General features: G+C 32.6%; 1 protein-coding gene across 5 annotated transcripts in view; it reads right to left on the minus strand.

Annotated features, from left to right (window-relative positions):
• Positions 1-21,160, minus strand: part of PTPRZ1 (protein tyrosine phosphatase receptor type Z1) — a 193,111-nt gene that overhangs the window by 26,855 nt on the left and 145,096 nt on the right. For 3 of the 5 annotated variants that reach the window (XM_064373969.1, XM_064373965.1, XM_064373971.1), the window contains 5 exons: positions 16,385-16,529; positions 7,679-7,770; positions 4,746-4,831; positions 2,007-2,027; positions 1,744-1,840 (listed from right to left, as the gene is read on the minus strand). In XM_064373969.1, coding sequence (XP_064230039.1) covers positions 1,744-1,840; positions 2,007-2,027; positions 4,746-4,831; positions 7,679-7,770; positions 16,385-16,529 — 441 coding nt within the window. The remainder of the gene's footprint in view (positions 1-1,743; positions 1,841-2,006; positions 2,028-4,745; positions 4,832-7,678; positions 7,771-16,384; positions 16,530-21,160) is intronic. The other 2 variants (XM_064373967.1, XM_064373972.1) reach the window with 1 other exon arrangement.

The raw sequence follows: 21,160 nt of genomic DNA on the forward strand, positions 1-21,160 counted from the left end.
GGAAGGATGAACAGGAGGCTGATGAAGGAAGAGGAGACAGAGAAGAAAGCCGAAGGTTCCCTAGGAAGTTTCTGTGAATAGTTACAGCAAATAGCTCTTTGAGGAGGAGCCTCAAAGAGAAACTGCTCTGAACGGAGGCAGGAGAACAACTGCCCAAGCACAGAGGAGGTAGATATCGGACTGCCAATTAAAAGCGGACAGATGCAAAATGTGGTAATTGATATAAGGTATAAATATGGTAATTGGAAGTATGATTAAAGGAGGTTGAGATTAAATTCAGTTCTACAGAAAAACTATATTTATTTGGAGAAGATACATACGAGAAATGAAGTATTACTTGAAGGACACATGGTAGTTTCACAGGAAATAACATTGTTTTCAGGGATGAAGAAGTGAATACAACCAAATCATAACAAGTAAAAGAGGTACTCTGGGATATGAATAACTTCTGTGATGTTAACAGTTCACACTGATGCAGGAATGTATGTGCAAATAGATGCATGGCAATTGACAGATGGGTCTCAATGTCAGGCTGACCTATTTTTGTAGTTTGGTTTTAATATTTTTAGAATTTCTGGATTGTTTTTCTTTATCTCTAAAATAGGACAATTTCCTATCTTGCCTGGTTGTTTCAGGGATTAAATAAAATAACATACTCACGGTGCCAGCCACATAGTAGATGTTCATCAAATGTTAATCTCTACCCCCTCCTTAATTACCTGATGGGTATGTTCTATTTAGCTTGTAGAGGGAAGTCTAATAATTTTATCTCAAGAGGCAAGTGAGTTTTATGTGTAGCCAGCATAGATGCAGTTCAGGAAGACAAACATAAAGCCCTCTACTAAAAAACAAAAATTAGTGTAAGCTCTGTGGCAAGAAATCGGCATCTATACAAACTATGTAAGAGATCATGATAATAAAAGGGAGAAGAGTGAAGCTCCACTGGGTTCCAGAACTAGAATGAAACCAGAATTTAAATAACCTCATTGGTAATACCAAGCTCATATATAGAAAGGTTATTAAGTAGAAGGTTTTGTTTGTTTGTTTGTTTTGTTTTTGGAGTGGAGAAGGAACATGAAGATGAATTTTAGGAGATGGAGGGGAATATATACCAAAATAAGAGGGAACAGATACAACCAGAACTGCTATAAGAAGATAGATGAAAGGCAGTAATTTCATAGAAAAATATTAGGTAAAATTGTGTTAATGAGAAAAGCTCCTAATTGTGGGGAAAGGGAAAGAGAATGGCTAAAAAAAAAAAGGGAAAGAAAATTAAAAGAAGGAATCCAACCAATTCTTTATAAGATCCCAGGAAGAACGACAAGAAAGGGAGGAAACAGACAAAGGTAGAAGAAAAGGAGAAAAAGTCTAAGGAAAATTTTATTCAGTTGGAAAATTAACATAAAAGTAAGCAAATCCTAAGTGAAAAAACGACCAAGTTATATAAATAATGGCAAAAAACACAAAAGGAGATGTATAGTCCATGAAGCCTAAAGAAAGAACTGGATTAAAATTCTAAGTTTGTTTTGTTTAAAAGAAGCAGATGTTACTAATTGCAGAAGGTATTTAAGTCAGAGTGATTATAATGCTACATATTATCTAACACAAGTCTTATTATTCCCTGATAAAAAGGCCCTAAAAGAGCCACACTGAGGTCAGCTCTCAGATGACTTCAGGACACTTTTAAGAGTCACCAAAATGGCAATGATATTGAAGTCAGAGCTGATTTAAGGATATACTTACAGGCAACGATATTTATGTATCGATTCTTGTGCTTGTTGTCTGGGTGGTTGGAGCTGTCTGCTGTAATACCTAAGTCAACAGTACAGCTCTGCACTTCCTATAAAAAATTACATGTAAACCACTTTAGCACATTTTCTTTCAAACAACGTGCCTTAAAATATAATAAGGAAGACAAAACAAACAAAATAATCTATCAAATGAAATTTTTAAAACGTTACAACTACTTCTTGGCTAAAAGAAAATGCAGTGAAATAATGCCTTACCTGGTAAAACTCTTTCAGTGTCTAATGAGGGAATGAATGCCAAAAAAGTAAAGAAATCAAATTCCACAGCACACGACAAATGAGAAAAAAAAGCGTTCATATTAGGTTTACAATGGAAAACTATGATCATGCAATAAATACATTTGTCAAATACTAACACAACAGAATGTTTCAAACAGTTGCATGCAAATCAAAATGTCTAATAATTTGGAACCTTAAACTTATGTAAAAGGAAAAAAATAACACTTTTAAAAAGAGACAGTGATGTCATAATTTGATGATTTTAAAAAGGCAGATGAGAGGAACCACATATTCCATAGTACATTTTGTCATATTAGTCAGATTTGCTAACATCCAAATCTTATTTTATTTGACCATTATAGCACTATTTGAAACTCTGAATTAGTGATAGCTTTTCTGTTTTTATTTTTCATTGAGTAATTTTTTTAAAGAGTAAACAGCTTCCTGTTAGGTGGTTTGTAACAGATTTAAGACTCAAAACATTAACCATTTCCTAAAAATTTTAAAAATCATACACACTATATCATTTTGAAACAAAATTTAGATAGAATTACCTTCTAAATATTTAATTAGTAGACCTCTTTTAATTCAAACTTCAGTAAGTATTGAAAACTTATTTCTGCAAATTTTTTTATTAAAAATCAGTTAATATGCTTTTCAGAAATATTTTCTATGTAAATATATCAGTTTAGAATTTATAATTATTTAGTATTATATAATAAAACAAAAGCCTTATAATTTCTGAGAAAGTAGATAACCCAAATACCAATCTGATTCATCAGCAAATGGCCCAGTCTCCCTCCAAATAAGTTTTTAAGGCTTCTTTTGCAGCAAGTCATTCTGAACAATTAAAAGCAATTTGATGTATGAACCACTTAAAAGGTTTAACACTATTAGTTATTAAGCTAATTCAGTTAATGAAAAGTCTTCTTGAATCAGGCAGGGAGTTAAAAGTGATGGAATTAAGAAAAAACTTTTAAAGTGAAAACATGAGGTTATTTTATTAATTTAATTATTTTGGACTCCTTAATATTCAAAATGATTTTATAGTTATGAAAACCATGAATCTGCATATGTTGCCAATGACTTATATTATAAAATGTCTATTTTTTCTTATTTTGTTGGATGTTAGCTGATAATTTCCATCAGTTAACATTGAAATTAACATTGGTTAATGCTACAGCATGCATATCCTCTAGCCTATAAAAATAATAAAAAACAATTTGATATTTTAAACATTGGTCCACTTTACTGAGTACTGCCTCACACTGCTTCTTATTCAATGTAGCTCTGATTTAGATTTCTATTAGAATTAAATAAATTGGCTTCTATTATTTTAAATTAGTAAAAACGTATCATACTTCTCTTTCTTTGATTTCGTAAAACTTTCTAATCTATAACATTTTGTGTCCCTAAATAGATCATGATGGTGTGAGCCCTGGGAAGCAACTACTGGGTGCAGTGGGGAAAGAAAATCAGGAGATAGTGGATTTTGTGATTCGCCTCACAGCTCTAATCTAAGTACTTCAAAGAGGGAGCTCCACAGAGCCACTGGGGTTGAGGGAGAAGGAAGCAAAAATTCAGTATGAAGCTCTCTAGTGGGGAATAGCCAGAGGGGAGGCTGAAGACTGTTTGCCTGCTCACAGCTACAGTGGAAAGGACATGAGTTTTTAAATCACAGACTTGGGTTTGAATTCAACTCTGCTATTTATTAGTTATTAATTAACTTCTATGGAGTTTGATTTCATCAATAATATGAATAGAAATAATAATAAATGATTCCTAGAGATGGGTGAAGGTTGAATGTGAAAGCCCATAGTCCAATGACATATCAGAAGGTATTCACAAAGGATAGCTTTTATTTTTCCAAGGTTGTTATTGTTTTTTTTTTTTTTTTTTTTTTTTTTTTTTTTTTTTTATTGCATTTTAGGTTTTGGGGTACATGTGAAAAACATGCAAGGTTGTTGCTTAGGTGCATACGTGGCAGTGTGATTTGCTGCCTTCCTCCCCTTCACCCATATCTGGCATTTCTCCCCATGCTATCCCTCCCCAATTCCCCACCCCCCCGCTGTCCCCCCCACTCCCCTTGCGGCTCTCTATTTTGAAAAATCTGCTTAGCTAACAGTTCAGTGGGCCATGATAAATTTGCAGTAAATTTCTCTGCCCTTCTATCTAAGAGTATTTTAATAGAATAACATTGGAAAAACATTTACTGGTTTTGAAGTTACATTTTTTTTAAAGAAATGCATATTTTTCTGAAAAGAAGATACGTTTTTACTTGTCAAATGAAAGGGTTATCTAAGCTTTTGCATTAACACTGGTGTACAAGTCACAGTTAAGAATTGGTATGTACTTTGGCTGAAAATAATGAAATTTAGTAGTTTAGTATAATTTATATAATTTAGAAAATTAAAAAGGATCACTTATTAATTCAGATTTTAAGAAAGAATACTCAAGATTTGTACTTTATAGAAGAAAATGAACAATGTTTTTTATTTTTCCACCAGTACAACTTGCCTTTTAAAATAGAAAACCAAGTTTCTAAATTATATGGTAACGATGACACATCTCCTAAACACACATGTAATTACAGAACTAATATTTTTACTAGAAGTGAAAATAGTTTCACTGTCTTTAGGTCAAGAAATAGCCTACTGCTGAATCTTTTATATTTCACGATTTTCTATATTATTTAAAATAGACATATTAAAATCATACCTCAAATTCTTCAGTAAACCCACTACTTGCATGTAAGTCTGCAACATGCTTTGGAAAGTGCTTTATTGGAATTGCTCCAACATCATCTAAGTGAATAAAGCAATTGTGTTACAAAGGATAATTTAACAGAAATAAACGTACCTGTCATATATAAAGTAGCTTCTGAAACAACTTCAAAGTTCAATTATTTGTATAATTCCAACTAAATCTCAGCATTCAATTGTTAAGCAATAATTACCAATTTTCTCTATATTTATTATCAATCAAAACCTGTATCTGTATTTCAGAAATCTAATTTGTTCAGCAATCTCTTTTCCATGTATACCCTAAAGATAAAATCATTTATTTTCAATGTTAATTTATAAATACCACCAAAACCTCACTCCTTATCAGTAGAATGCATCTTATGATGAACAACTTTCTTTCACATGCTTGGATGTTGCATGTAAATTCTGGGAAAAAATATAGTTTCAATTTTACTGTGGACCAAGCATAATAGATAGTACAAGTTCAATTTTATAAAACTGTAAAATTTAATGTCTTACAGTCAAACAGTCAGATGTGTACATTTGAAAACATTTTTTCATTCTCTCTATAAATAATAGAAAACATTTATATGCAGAATATTCATTAAGAATAATGTCAAAAGCCTTTGGGACTTCTAATCTGTAAAATTTCAAGAATTCTAACTTGAAAATATGCTATGTAAACAAAGTAATTGGATCTGTCAATTAATTGTGAAGGAGGCCAAATTATTTCAACTGGCTCTGATTTTTTTTTCTTTTCCTGGAAAGACTTTCTTAGACTGAACACATTACTAGTTCACAGTATGCAATTTTACAAGTGATTTCTCTGACAAGGAAACATCAAACACATTTCACTAGAAACAGTTATTTATATCAACAGATGTTCAGCATTTAGCCCATCTAATATTTTAAAGCTTCAGTTAACAAGAATTTGCTGATAAAAAAAATTGGAATCCATCTGTTTTCTCTCTCTTAGATGAGTGGATCTGAATACTAAAATTGAATTAGTCGGTCAAGCTTAAGAAACACTAGACAAAGGTGTAATTCTGCCTTCACACTTACAGAACGATCTTGCTTAAAAAAAGCTTTTAAAATTAGATAAAGAAACAGAAATAATTTATCTCATGTTTAAGTCATTAGTTCTAGTAAATGTCCTTCAAACCCCTTGATATTATCCTGGACCGCCAACCTCCTTTTACAAGTAGATTGCTACCTTTTATTGACAGTCAGGTATTTTGGTAATTTATTTTATTAATTGGCCTGCAAGTAAGTGAGACTAACATCGTCTTTGCTTTCTGATTTTATACAAAAACATGCATATTCAGGTGATCAAGAGGAAATCTTTGAGAGCAGAACGAATGAAATAAGGAAATACCCTTGGATCACCCTTTTTTGACATTCAAAACAGAGGAGTTTGGATCTCCTGGACAGGTTTCTGATTTTGTATTATTTCATTTGTTAAAATTAAACCATATTGGACTTTGGATAATATTGGAGCTAATTTGCATACCCCCGCTGACGGAATATGCAGAAGACACATGTTTGGAAGTGAAGGGAATCAAAATGTAACAGATAACTGAGAGCTGTCGGTCTAAAAATTCTAAATATGTTAATGAGACGCTGTGGTACTAAAATAAATGTACAGTATTTTAATATAAACTAGAAAAGCAAAGACAACAGTAGTGCTTAAAGACACAGACTTGACAAAAGAGGAAAAATAGCAAAACACTTATAACTCCTAAGCTTACAAGTCGCAAGAAAATACTATACATAGTTAAATGTATATAAATATATGCCACATGATATAAACATATAACAAACATACATCAACATATAAATGTAAAATAAAAAGAAAATGTTTGTCTTTTTTTGTTTTTTGTTTTTTTAAGTCATGAGATTTCAGAAGATAACATCATGTAGAACTTGAGCCTCTAGCAATAAAATATGGAGCATCAGTCAGAGAATTTAGAAAACACCATCTGTAAAATGATCCCATAGATGAATTTCTCCTTTTGTATCCCTAGTTTCATAACTTCTTTCTACGTTTATTGTCCTCTATCTTCCAGATCACACAATTCTAGACTACTATTTTTTGGTTGCCACTTTTCAATCTGAGATGTTATAAAATGTTAATTAAATAAGTTGCCTGAATATGCAATATATCCATCTAACAAACTTGCACATGCACCACTTGAATTTATATTAAAAAATGAGTGACTATGATTTTATTTACAGTGCAAACTCAAGGGTTAATGGATGTCTTTATCAAAATGACCCTGGTTATCTTTGAATACTATTATTCAGGTAAATTATGATAAAAATAGCTAAAGTCTTCCCAAATATTCAACTGTTGAACATTTTGAGACTTTTGAACCACACATTCTTTGTGTTCATGGTCTTTCCTACCACTACCACCACAGTTTTATAGATTTTTTTTCTAATGTAGATTAAAAAAATCTTTTCTCACATAAACTCAAATAATCAGAAAGGAACTAGGCTTTATCCTTATATTTGTGATTATTTTCCCATCCACATTTTCTGCATTGACTTAGTCTGACTTTTGTTGCTTGGGTTTCCATTGACATAACTGGAATGAGCAAAAATAACCATTATTCTTAACTAATATTTTGTTGCTATAAATGTTTATGTTTTTAACATAGCATACCTGAACAATTATAAATTATTTTATAATAACATCTGTATGGTTAAGAATGTTTAAAATTAATGAGGACAGAATATAAACCTGAGTACCTGATACATGATGTAATAAATATTTTGGGCAACACAAAAATTTACTAATCTATATTGTAGCAATTTGCATAGTACTCCAATAAAAACGAACGTTTTAACAATGTGCTTTTTGTTCAACATCTACCAGCTACTAATGGTCACACTTTAAGCCATTACCTGAAATTGGAAAGATAGGTGTTGGAGGTGTGGATATTACTCTAGGGGACGTACTGTCCTCTAAGTAAAAGTGTGCAGTCTGGAAGCATTTCCTGGAAATAAAAGAAAAGAATTTATACTACTAGTTTCTATGGATAATAAGACAACTTCTGAGCTGCTTGAAAATTATGATAGAAATTTCCAGAACTAAAACAAAAGCAAATATATACCCAGAAGAGGGATTGCTGGATCTACATCCATTTTAACGAATCACAAGATATTAAATTATAAAATTTATCTCAGCTTTACCTGTACCAGATGCAGAAGAGCAAGTAGATATCAGGCATGCTAAAAGCACAGATGACATTTGAAGTTGTAGCTGGGTTCAAAGTACCAAATGATACTTTGTTAATATAGGAAACCTCAGTGCCCTACGTACTCTTCCATTGTGGCTATAATACCAAAAATGTCCTGCCATCTTGGATAGAGCCAGAGACGAAAAGAAATAATGTCCAAAGCTATTTTCACTCAGTATTTAGGTGACCATGTTCTTCTGAGCATATTCAGCTGCTAGCAAAAAGCAGCAAGCTATATAGAAATGAACTATGTAGGAATGAACTACACAGTGCATAGTACATAGAAACGAACTGTGAACTATGTAGAAATGAACTACGTAGAAATGAAACTACACAGTGATAACATTTTGATGAAAAAGGAAGGTAGCTTTATGCTGTAATAATGCAGGAGTGACAGAACTTAAATGAAAAAATAATGAGTACACAACCAAAAACAGGCATGGTTTTCTTTCCAACAGATGCTAGCCTTGTTGATGAGGGTTTTGAGAATGAATATATTCAGATTCAATGACAACTATAACCTACAACATCACCTGAATCTATTTTCATTCAGATAATAAGAGTAACATCTGGTAAGAGCACACCACAAACTATCAAGAAGAGCCAAGAACCAAGTACTGCTGTAAAGTAATGCCAACCATTTTTAATTTTAAAAATTAGGTAATTAAAACTGCTAATGACACTCTTTGATGTAGGTCATTTAATTTATTTGGAGCAATATTCACGAGTGGTTAAACTGAAACACTTGAGTGTTGTTTGCGTGAAAACGCCAATCTCGCTTTCCATCTAAACCTTCAAGCTACAAGGCATTTATCCTAATGAGTTTTAATGTAACATTTGTTCTTATATAGTGACCCACCTAAATCTTGATATTTTTCTAGTAAATTAGTTCCTTTAGATAAAATTCTGGAATGGCTTCTCACTGCAATTAGAATTATATTCAGTTGTTTTAGCAAGGGCTTTAAGACCTTTTTAAACCCTGACCTGGCTGCCAGCCTACTTCAGTAGCTTCCTTTCCTGCAACTCTCTCCCTTACCCACCAGGATCCAGCTTACACTGGTCTTCTCCTTCACCTTTGAAGAAGCCCTGTCAGTAGCATCTCATGGTCTTGGCTCTTGCCATTCTCCCTGCCTAACTCTTTCCCATCACCTTTGCATTGGCCCAAATGCCACTCCCTCTGAGAGGTCTTCCCTGATCATGACAGCTAAGTGTCAGACCAACCCATAAGTCACTATTCTTTGCCCTTTTGTTTGCTCTGTGGCACATCACTATTGGAAATACTATTATTTATGTTTTTATTTGTTTTACGTGTTTATAATTAGCCTCTTCTTATCAGAATGTAAGCCTCACAAGGAAAGCTACTTTGTCTCAATCATTGCAGTGTTAGTCCTTAGCGCTAAGGAGCATGTGTGTCATGTTGTAGGTAACCCCGAAGTATTTATTTGATGAATGAACTTCTATAAGTAGGAGTAATGTAAAATTGTGTAGCTTATTTATAACCTTAATGTCACAAGCAAATAAACAAAAAATCTTAAAGTAACGATGTGCATAGCAAAATTTGTCATCTGCTGTGGTGGTATAAACAATTGATAATTACACTCGAGAGAAGATATATTGAGAGAACACAAAAATATCTTCAAGAGAGAGAAAGTGGTATAGGAAAAAGGTGAGTGGATACAGAATCAAGTGTCAAAGGGATCCTAACTAGGTCAATATCTTACAAAGTGGAGAGTATGGCAGATTGATGAGGAATGAGAGAGATGAAGGCCACAGAAACTATCCCACAGAAGTCCCACATGAGCAGAACTGAAACCAGACTGGCAGAAACTACAGAGAAAGTTTGGCTTATCTGTGCAACTATGAATGGAGCATGATCTGACATACCGATATGGAAATGCTGGCCTTGATACATGCTTTTAAGATCACGTAATTAAAATCCCTTTGATTTCTCTAAAATATAGTTATACAAACGGTGAAATGTTTTAAAAAATATTTCGATGAATCTTAACATTGTAAAATGGCTTTAAAAAGCTACTGCAATATCACAGCTGATACAAGAATCCCTTCAAAAGCATCTCTAACTTATGATTAAGAAGGTCCAGTTTGAATACCTTCAGTGAGAAGGAGATCATTCCTTTTGAGTTCTCCTTATTTGCTAAATATTTTTTTCTTTTACTAACTCAAAACTCATTCCCTTCTAAGTGCTTCCAAATGGTACTCAAAGAGCAGGTCTTCCTGCTCCACTGGTATAGCTCTAATGGATTCATATCTACCTCCCTTTTACCTTTACCCACGTATTCTAGTTAAATATTTTACAAATATTTAGATTATAATATCCAAGATTTTTCAATACTTAAACTCTACCTATCTCTTGTCCTCACCCTGTTAGACATTTTTCTTGAAGTTTGTACTCTAATAATATAATTGTGTAGATCAACACACCTGCCTTTTCTCTCCTAACTCAATATTTATCTTCTCTGCTTTAAACATGCCTCTCCTAACCAAAATACCTCACTCGTCAATCTGCCAGGCAAACACTGTCTTCTTTCAAGACAGCTCAGAGGTATCTTCTCTGTGAAATGGCCTTTCATTTTCTAAGCCTTTAGCACAGCAGCTTCTCCTTTTCCACTGCACCTAACCCAAATTTCTATTCACATAAGCCTATATAAAGACTGTTTTGGCCGGGCGTGGTGGCTCACCCCTGTAATCCCAGCACTTTGGGAGGACAAGGTGGGTGGATCACCCTGACCAGCCTGACCAAAATGGAGAAACCCCGTCTCTACTAAAAATACAAAATTAGCCGGGCATGGTGGTGCATGCTTGTAATCCCAGCTACTTGGGAGGCTGAGGCAGAATTGCTTGAATCCAGGAGGCAGAGGTTGCAGTGAGCCAAAATCATGCCATTGCACTACAGCCTGGGCAACAACAGCAAAACTCTGTCTCAAAAAAAAAAAAAAAAAAAAAGACTGTTTTGGAAAACATACCCAATCAATCTAAGAATATCTTCATTTTCTGGATATTATTCTACATTATTTTACTTTAAGCATTTTTTCTTAATTGGTGGTTAGTGTAATTATTTTGTAATATATTTGTTTTGTGCCTATATCCTTATTAAATTTTTAAAAGATGAGGCCATATCTCTTGATTTTATGTAAACCCAACTCTTAATACTGTGCCAGGAGTAGAATAGGTGTTCAATATTTGTTGAATGATTAGATGGATTTCTAGTAGCAAGTAAACCCCACCAATCATATGTTGTTCAGCTGCATCCTGGATTCTCTTACCTACCTGAGCCTTGAATGGGATAACTTAAAATCTCAAAACATTTTGGAGGCAGAGATGAGATACATAGTTTGAAGGATGGATGAATGGGTGGCTGGATGGGCAAATGGATCGATGGAAGATGTACCAATAACTATGACTGAATGGGAAGGAAAGCATCTCAAAGAATATAAAATGGTAAATTAAAACCTATTGGCATTGAGGTTGAACATGTTGCTAATGTTCACTGTAGTGTGGGTAAACACCAGTTCCACTCTTGTCAGCTCTGTAATCAAATCTTTGTTGGTTCTAGGAAATAAGTAGCCCAATAACACTACTTGGCACTAATTTCCTAAAAGGACCTTATAAATAATACCAAAAAGCTTGCAAGTAGGAAACATTAAGATAGTATAGGCTAAATTATTGATGAAGGCCATTTGGATATTGGTTACGTATACTTCGTAGTGCAGTTTGATATTGCATGTGACACTACACTTAAAAAGCAATCTGGTACCTCCATTCTGGGTTGGTAGCCATCTTCAATGACCCTCAAATTGGAGTTTAAGATCAAGAGAGAATTCATATTGCTTTTCTTCTCCTTTCCCCCAGACAAAACAGTTGTGTTTGTATGAAGTTCTTTTCTATATTGCTTATAATCGTGTGCCATTTGGTTGGCTATAACTTTGATATTTTTTAGGTTCTAACTCTTAAAAAAAAGCTTTCAAAAATCTGCCTTAGAAAAACCATTTGAAAATCTTCCGTTGAAGTCATTTTTGCATCTTAGAAACTTATGGTTTGGCTCATGTAAATTATACCGTAAAACATCTGGAAAATGATTTCAAGGCATATTATTTAATGTATGACAAGATTCAGTATCTGTAGTCCATCTGTTCAGTATAAGCAGTGAATGTCTTCACATCTATGTGCTAAGTGTTGATAACTACGTCACCTGCTAATTATCCATCAGGCATGATGAAAAACGTGATGACTGTTTTAAACTTGTAGACATAGGTCCTTTCAATCAATGGTAATCTGATTATTTAATTTACGCCTTTTCATCATAGTATTTATAATGAAAACCTAGACATGTATATTATTCCATTCCCGAGTATCCTTACACAAACATGAAACAAGCGTCAGCGTCTGCATTTATTCATAGAACCCCTAAAAAAGGTCTGGCTACAATCTTAAAGATGATCTAGTGAATATACCCAAATGTTAAACAGAGGAAAACAAGCCCTAGGTGGGTAAGTGACATGCCCAAGCCATACAGCAAATGCCAGGCAGGACTAGAAAAGAGTTTTGGATTTTCTCACTTTGAATTTGTTTTGTCTTTCGGCTAAAATCTGCTTCCTCTAAAGGTTTATACAAAATAAAAGGGGAACATGTTGAGTTAGGTAAATTAGGCAAAATAGATTTATTATAACACTTTTAGATTAATTTCTCATTAAAATAGGTTAGAAATATATTTAAATATTTTCTTCTAAGAATTTTATTGTTCTTACACTGATGTCTATGGTCCCATATGAGTTCATTTTTGTGTATATTGTCAGAAAAAGGTTCAACTTGACTTTTTGTAGGTGGATATTCAATTGTCCCAGCACCATCTGTTGGAAGGACTATTCTTTGCCCATTGAAAAGTCTTTAGATCCTTGTCTAAAATCTGTTGCTCATAAACACAAGATTTCTGGGTTCTCAATTCGATTCCATTGATCTATATGTCTATTCTAATGGCAGTATCTGACTCTCTTGATTCCTGTAGCTTTTAATTAAGGTTTTGTAACTGGGCAGCACAAGTCCTTTAATTTTGTTAAATTCTTAGACTAAAATCTAGAAGTAAATCATTGTGGTTCTGGGTTAGGCAGCCTTCTTAGATATGATACTAAAAGTGCAAGCAGCAAGAGGAAAATAGATGAATTGGGTTTCACCAAAATTAAAAACTTTTGTACTTTAAAAAAGATACCATCATGAAAGTGAGAAGATAACTCATAGAATGGGAGAAAATAATTGCAAATCAGATATCTGATAAGGGACTTGTATCTAGAATATACAAAAACACACAACTCAGGGTCTCCTCTTTCAGCTTTGGAGCCCCCTTCCCTCTGTCTCTTTATGGGGGAGCTTCTTCCTTCTGCTTTCTCCCATTTTTCTTTTCTATTAAACTCTCTGCTCCTTAAAACAAACAAACAAAAACCACAACTCAATAACAGAAAGACAAATAACACAATTAAAAAATAGGCAGCAAAGGATTTGAATACACATTTATCCAAAAAAGATATGCAACTGTCCAACAAGCACATGAAAAAACACTCAACATCATTAGTCATTAGGGAAATAGTAGAACACTTTAAAAACCATTGAACTGTACACTTTAAAAAGGTGAGTTTTACAGTATTTTAATATTATCTAAATTAAGCTGTTTAAAAAAGTTCAAATATATAAACTTGGAAAAATTCATAAGGACATTACTATTAGGACTGTTACTGGTATGACTTTAGAGTTTTAAACCTCTTCTCAGGCTGTAGCCTTTAAAAAGGTCTAAAATGTTTATATATTGACTAGTGAAATCATATTGTTTACAAATGTAGCTTCACTGGAATTTGAATAATTCACAAAAACCTTGAAGAATGCACTAAAACTATCATCTTGTGACCAGCACATAATGCCCCTAGCATATTATAATCTAAAAATTTATATTTTTAGATCAGGCTGGAGTACAGTGACATAATCATTGCTCACTGTAAACCTGACTCATGGGCTCAAGTGATCCTCCAGCCTCAGCCTCCTGGGAGGCTAGGACTATGGCATGCACCACCATGCCCAATTAATTTTTAGTTTTTATTTTTTGTAGAGATGGAGGTTTCATTATTTGCCTGGGCTGGTCTCAAACTCATGGCCGCAAGTGATGTCCTTACTTCACCTTTGCAAAGTGCTGGGATTACACGTGTGGGCCACTGTGCCTGGCCAAAATACTCATATATATTTTACACTATTATACTCTGCATTGAAGCTACCTAAAGTGTTATTTGTGAAGAGAAAAGAAATATCTTATTGAAGGTCAAAGTAATATATTTTTGACTGCTAAATTTATATAATACAAATGAAATGACCCATTACCATAGAAGATAGAAACCTCTCCAGATTTTAATTTTCCATAAACTATCTAATTATATTAAATGATACCGATTTCCAAATTTTTAGAAAATATACTTGAAATGTTAAGTAACAGAGATTAAGAAACTAACTTCAATCTTATTATTAGAAACCATCAGACATCTTTATTCGAACTTTATCCTAGCACTATTTACTATGAAGCAGAATTGGTTATATTCTCCATCTTATTTTCAGTTTTTAACACTGACTCCTATTAATTAAAAAAATAGTTTAGTAGGGAAGATCAGATTAGATAGAAAGCTGTAATCTGAATACACATATCAACGTGGTAAAAAATGTGGTCAACAAGTTCAGTGGGGAAAAGGGAGAAAAGCAGTATGTATTACTGATGAACACTCATTTATGGATTATGTATTATGTTAAAAGCACTCTGCTAAGCATGAAATCTTCAGAAAAAAATAATTGGCAATTGTTGGAATTACCAAGATACAGACTGAAGAAACCAGGTTTGTTTGTTTCTTCTTATGAACAAAATAGAATCCTGACTCATGTGGTGTAACAAAAGCATGATCTGTTCTCCATAGTGTGCAGTCTACTCTGTTCTAGTAAAGGAAGTCAGATATGAAATACAGTTGATCATGGAGACATTCTACCCTAGTCAACCAATGTCCACTACATGCAACCATTAGTACACGCTCCAGGGCTCACTGTGTCTGAAATATCCAATAGCTTTTACTCAAAAGACAGCTCATTTCTACTTTCCGATCTTTCCACCTGCTGTGTCTCTGCCTGGAGTGCCCTTTTCCTTTCCTTTCTGAATTCTATACAACTTGAGTCCTATATTTTAGTTTACACTTACCCTGGGCATTCTGGGCTATCAAGTTTCTTTGTTCTCTAACTAATCTTAGCACTAGATTTCAAGTGCTATGTATACATTTTTGTGTAATATTTTATACATTTTTATGACAAATTCTTTCCCCTCAATAAACATAGATTTCTTCAAATCATCGACTTTTTTTCATTCATTTGTTCATTTTTGATATTTCCTGATAGTTAACACAGTACTAGGTACATGGAAAACAGTCAATAAAAATGGTAAATATTTCAGAATAAACAGTGATAATATATTTTGAGAGAACACACATAAAGAGTGCTGATATAAAGTTATAGAATGATGTTGCTAAATAAAAAACATTATATATCTTCTGAACAAAATTCTGTTTAAAAATAAAAGTATGTAGTACTATGCTATACCCTTTCTTGGTTTATACATATGATTCCTTATATCATCATAAAGTCTTCGTTTTCTAACAGACACAGTTATACTGACTTATGTTCCTAATAAATACACTAATTTGTTGTGTGTTCTGCTTTCTACAAGATAGAAAGCTTATGATGGGTACAATTATCCTTGTCCTTTAAATGACCTAACAGATTATTGACAGTGAAGCTATATTTCATCCTCAAAGCAAATAATAAGAAATCTTAAATGCCCATGCATCTTAAGATAGTCATTAACTGTATTCCCTAACTATATTTTAATTGCTTGATTTTACTTTTATGCACAGGTTATCATTTTTATCAGTATGTACAGTTAATATGCATCTTATACAAACTCTTCTGTCATTTAAAAACAATATTAGTTACTATATAAAAAATGTTTTCTTAATTTTTGGAATTACAACTAACGAGAAGCTTAGATTTATGTTAAATGCTATGATGATGTCTATTAATTAGATTAACCTGGAAGCGCAACTGGCAAAATACTGCATTAAATAGTAACAAGTAAAAGTCCTTCCATTTTACCTTTAATTGATGTATGAAGAACAATTAACTCTCATTATTGTGCCTTTGGATTAACAAATTTACCTTGAATAAATTAATGGCAGCTCTCAAGTAAAATAAATTTTGGATATGCTTTGAAACCTTCCAGATGAAATATGGGCAAAATCTTAACTTTATGAATTAAATTTTCAAAAGCAAACACTCAACTTACCTCCAGTAGATGAGAATACCCACAAGAACCACTAGACAGATAAAAGTCAGGGCTGACACGATCACAAGGGGTATAACTGCCTTCTTCTCGGATTCCAACCCCTCAGCTAGACCAATACGAGACTCATGGCTACTATTACTGGCCTCTGTAGTCAGAGAAAATTGAGAGAATTGATATTTAAGCTGAAGGAAAAGTCACAGCACTTCTCAACTGATTAATCGCAACCTTCATTGCTGTTACTTACCTTTAAAATTTTGACTCTTTGATGCAAAGAATGTCTACAATTATAGGCCAACTTAAATAAAGCAAAGTTTAAAAAGTAAGGCAGGCTATTAGACCTGAAGAACTACAAAATCCCAGCAGAGATTGGCACCCAGATAAGGGTGTCTTGGCAACAGGTGAGCATAATACTGCCTTGAAATGTTACTAAATAAGGGAAATAGAAATAGCAAAATTAAAAAAAAAAATACTCAGTTTTAAAATAGAATTGTCAGGAAAAACAGTGCTACTTACTGAATCACCATATATATTAATTTTCTAAAATAAATTTTAATATGATTATGTTTAACCCTGCATTAGAGAAATAGTTAGAAGCAATTAATAATTTCATGAAGAAAAAATCTTGGGATAACTTCTTATATTAGGATAATATTTCAATCAGCAATCTATTTTAATTTTAAATATAGATTGGTTTTAAATGTTATTTTGAATGCTTTTCTTATCCAGTGTTTTATTCTACAAAAAATAAAAATGCAATTTCAGGTGAATTGGACAAATATGAAGATCTAAGAAATTCTTCTGAAGTATGCAATTGTAAATAATTAAAACTCCCAGTTTGGTCCTTGAGTTAATTTTAAAAGATGACACATGATTATTATTGGGAACAGTGAGGTGCATTATTGTACTAGCACTTTGAAAATCACTATAACTGGAGATAAATTTTTAAGTTGTTATAAAAGTTTCAGAACTGTGAGTGTTTGTGGCCAATAACAATCCTTCCTCTTTGCTTTGAGGTGCATTCAGTGGGAAACCAAGATGATTGAGCATGAGAATAGTTTCTAACATTACAACATGCTGACATGCTACAAAGAGCCCTTAGCTTATCTACCTGCAGACCTTCTGAAAGAACATTTGAGTTTCCCGTCAAAATCTACATGCCTTCTTATGCATTCGGCACTTTCGATGCTTTCATACCAAGTGCCTCACTATTAGAAATAGGAGACAGAGAAACTTCATTTAACTTTAAATATTTAAGAAATTAAGACTAATATAAATGCACATATATAGCATTAAAATATATCTAAATGGATAGAACTTAAGATTTAAAATAATAGCTTTCTTCTGTTGATCAAGGATGACAGCAGAAAGGGCCAGGAATTTAATCCACTTGTAAAGAAAATATATTGGGCCGGGCGTGGTGGCTCACACCTGTAATCCCAGCACTTTAGGAGGGCGAGGTGGGCAGATCACTTGAGATCAGGGGTCCAAGACCAGCATGGCCAACATGGTGAAACCCCCATATCTACTAAAAAAAAAAAATACAAAAATTAGCCGGGCATGATGGTGCGTGCCTGTAGTCCCAGCTACTTGGGAGGCTGAGGCAGGAGAATGGCTTAAACCTGTAAGGCGGAGGTTGTAGTGAGCCGAGATCGTGCCACTGCACTCTAGCCTGGGCAACAGAGTGAGACAGTCTCTTAAATAAATAAATAAATAAAATGTATGACAGGAATGTAAATTGCACACACATTTCCCAAGATGTTTGTTCTTATAACTATAAATGCATTTACTAGAAAAAAATGAAATTCAAAGGTGCGATTACAAATGATAAAACTGTATAGAAAGTGAAAATGCGCTAAGCCAACTGAGCCCTAAGGTGTAGTTAATTTGAGAAAAGCCCAACCCTTCATTTTTCAAAATGTTAATTCTCAGCTCATTATTTTGTGGAGACTCATCTAGAATCATCTAGTCACCTAAATAACTTGATGGTGAATGCAGTGAACATATCCTTATAAAATTTAGAAAAACATCTTATTTTGAATGTGGTTATCTTCACAGTTTTTTCTGTTGTAACTATTGTTACCTATATGGAAAGTAAGTGTGTGAGTCATAAATGAAAACATTCACTTAGCAAAGTCCCTGATACCTCGTATAGTACAAATGGTTGTTAATATAATTATCTGTATCAGTTTTTCTTGAATAGCAACATCATCACCACTATAACTTAGAAATGCAAATTTTGGGCTTCACTCAAACCACACCAAATCTTCTCAACCAGAAACTGTGTGTAAGGCTCAGCAATTTGTGTTTTGACAAGTCCTCCAGTTGATTTTGATCTATGTTCAAGTTTGAGAACCAGTGATGTAGATTAATGTATGCTCAAAGTAAGCTTATATAATTATGCAAGTATTTAACGGCCACAAATTTTCATAGCAACATGTATATGGGTATACATATATAATAACATATTTCATTTGTATATGTATAGCATACACATACATATGTCCAATCATATATGTGTTATATATGTAAGATATATAATGTATTATATATGTAAATATACCATATACACATTTATATACAGGCATTATATACACACATGCACACACATATAGTCTTGTGTATAAACTTTTCTCAAAAGTTCCCTGTAATACTTCATCTTAAATCCTTTAATTAAGGAGTCAGAATGATCAATCTATGGCACAAAACCTAGCTCTTTTACACAAGATGGGATATCACATGAAAGTACAGACAATCAGTTGGTTGTTTTGTGTAGTATAATGAGGAACTAGTTGTACTGATTTTATTTTTATTTACTTGAGACTAAAATATGGTCTAATATGGCTCAGTAGTATATATGAGTTACCTAAATGAAGAGATTTGATTAATAGGTAATTATGAAATAATTAACTAAGATTAAAAATTTTAAATATGTTTTGAGAATAAGATAGTATAATTTTGGCATTATAATTTAAGCATTACATTTAATTAATTGGCCCCCAACATGAAAGCATAGTCTCTAAGAGACAGACATCAATAACACATTTCCAGGCTCAGTTTTGTATTTACTCATGTGATCTGGATCAAATAACCTACTATCTTTGGGTCTCAGTGTACTCATTTATAAATTGTGAACATTAATATTTTCCTTATGTGTATTATTTTGAAGAATATATCCTGTAAATTATTCTGCATTCTAGAAATACACCATAAAATTTTAAGTTTCAGTACTAGTTTGAATGCATTTGATAAAGGGATATAGTCAATTATTGGATAAAACAGATTACATATGATTTTACAGATATAGTTTTAAAAATAGGCCAGAATTTCCCTTAATTTTGTTTGATCTTACTTATTTCACTAATTATGTTACTTGTTAATGTTGGACGTTATATTCATACTGTTTTATCCTAATTAGTGGGAGAACATATTCTTGATAATTAAATAAAACTAATTAGTACGCTGAAGAGAAACTTGCTAAGCTTTAGTCAATAATTTTAGGTTTAGCATCTAATTATATATTTCTACAATAGTATCATCTAACAAGAACATATCGATGTCACTACCTGATAAGATAGGTAGATGGATTCCTGATATTTTCTTTTAACATTAATAAAAATTAAAAAGCAACTACTATAATTGAGAACAGATAACAGTTCCTATATATGACAGCACTAATGACTATAGTGACCTATGGATTAATTATTCATTCTCACATATCAGCATTTAAGTGTTTAAAATGCAATGTTAAATAGGTATCAAGTCAGAATACAGAAAAACTTCTCTATCAAAATGTACAAACTTTTAATTGCTGCTGCACTGAAGAAAAAATATACAACTAATTCAAAAGATGAAATAGCAAAGAGAAAAAATATCCTAATGAGACTGATGTCTATGTTCTGGATTACAAATATCCACTTTTATATAATCAGTGCATTTTGTTACATTAGCCTATCATTTAACTTAATGTTAAGATTTAAATATTTTCATTATGAAATTTCAGCATACTTTCACATGTAATAAAAGCAAATAATAAAATTCTTACGACCAATTCAGTGAAAGTATCAATTTTCTATACTTAATAGAATTGAAATTCCCTCTTCTTTCCATTGGCATTTAAAGCAGACATCTGTATTATATACACTGCACGTAATCTGCTCTAAGAAACATCTGGCCAGTAAGCCAATTTGCATAAAATACATTCACAAATGAAATTCATTTCTGCAGAAAAATGTTTAGTATTTTACATCTTGTCATACAATACCTATACATACTGTATATATTAATGCCCATTATTTAACTTCAAAAAGGTGTGAAACAGCAGGCATGAAGTAAAATGTATTTTGATGTTTTACACTGCCCTCTTTAGGCAACATTAAGGTAAAGAAAGAAAAATAAATTTTTGTTTAACTTCATTAACTTTCAAAACTTAGCAACAGAACTTTTTTTTAAAAAAAACAATAAAGCTCCCCAAACTGATATGAATGTGCAAATTACTAATTCCTTCCTATGGGGGTGTGTCACAGAGAACTGCTTATGTCGCATTCCTCTCAGATTTAATACTTCATTTTATAATTGAATTAGCTTACAACTTGTTTTAGGACAAAAGAATGAAAATTAAAATAATCTAAAATAGCATACTCTGATCTTATTTTAAAAGCAGTGTACTAAAAATGTATTATGAAATGCCAATGTGTCGAGTATGAAATATTGACAGTAAATAAAAATTGTTTTGTCTATTTTGGAGATAATTAAATTGAAAACCAAAATGTGTTAAAT

The sequence above is a fragment of the Aotus nancymaae genome, unplaced genomic scaffold, assembly GCF_030222135.1.
Source record: "Aotus nancymaae isolate 86718 unplaced genomic scaffold, 86718_ANA_hifiasm-v0.15.2.pri h1tg000002l, whole genome shotgun sequence".
In the NCBI taxonomy this organism is placed as follows: domain Eukaryota; kingdom Metazoa; phylum Chordata; class Mammalia; order Primates; family Aotidae; genus Aotus; species Aotus nancymaae.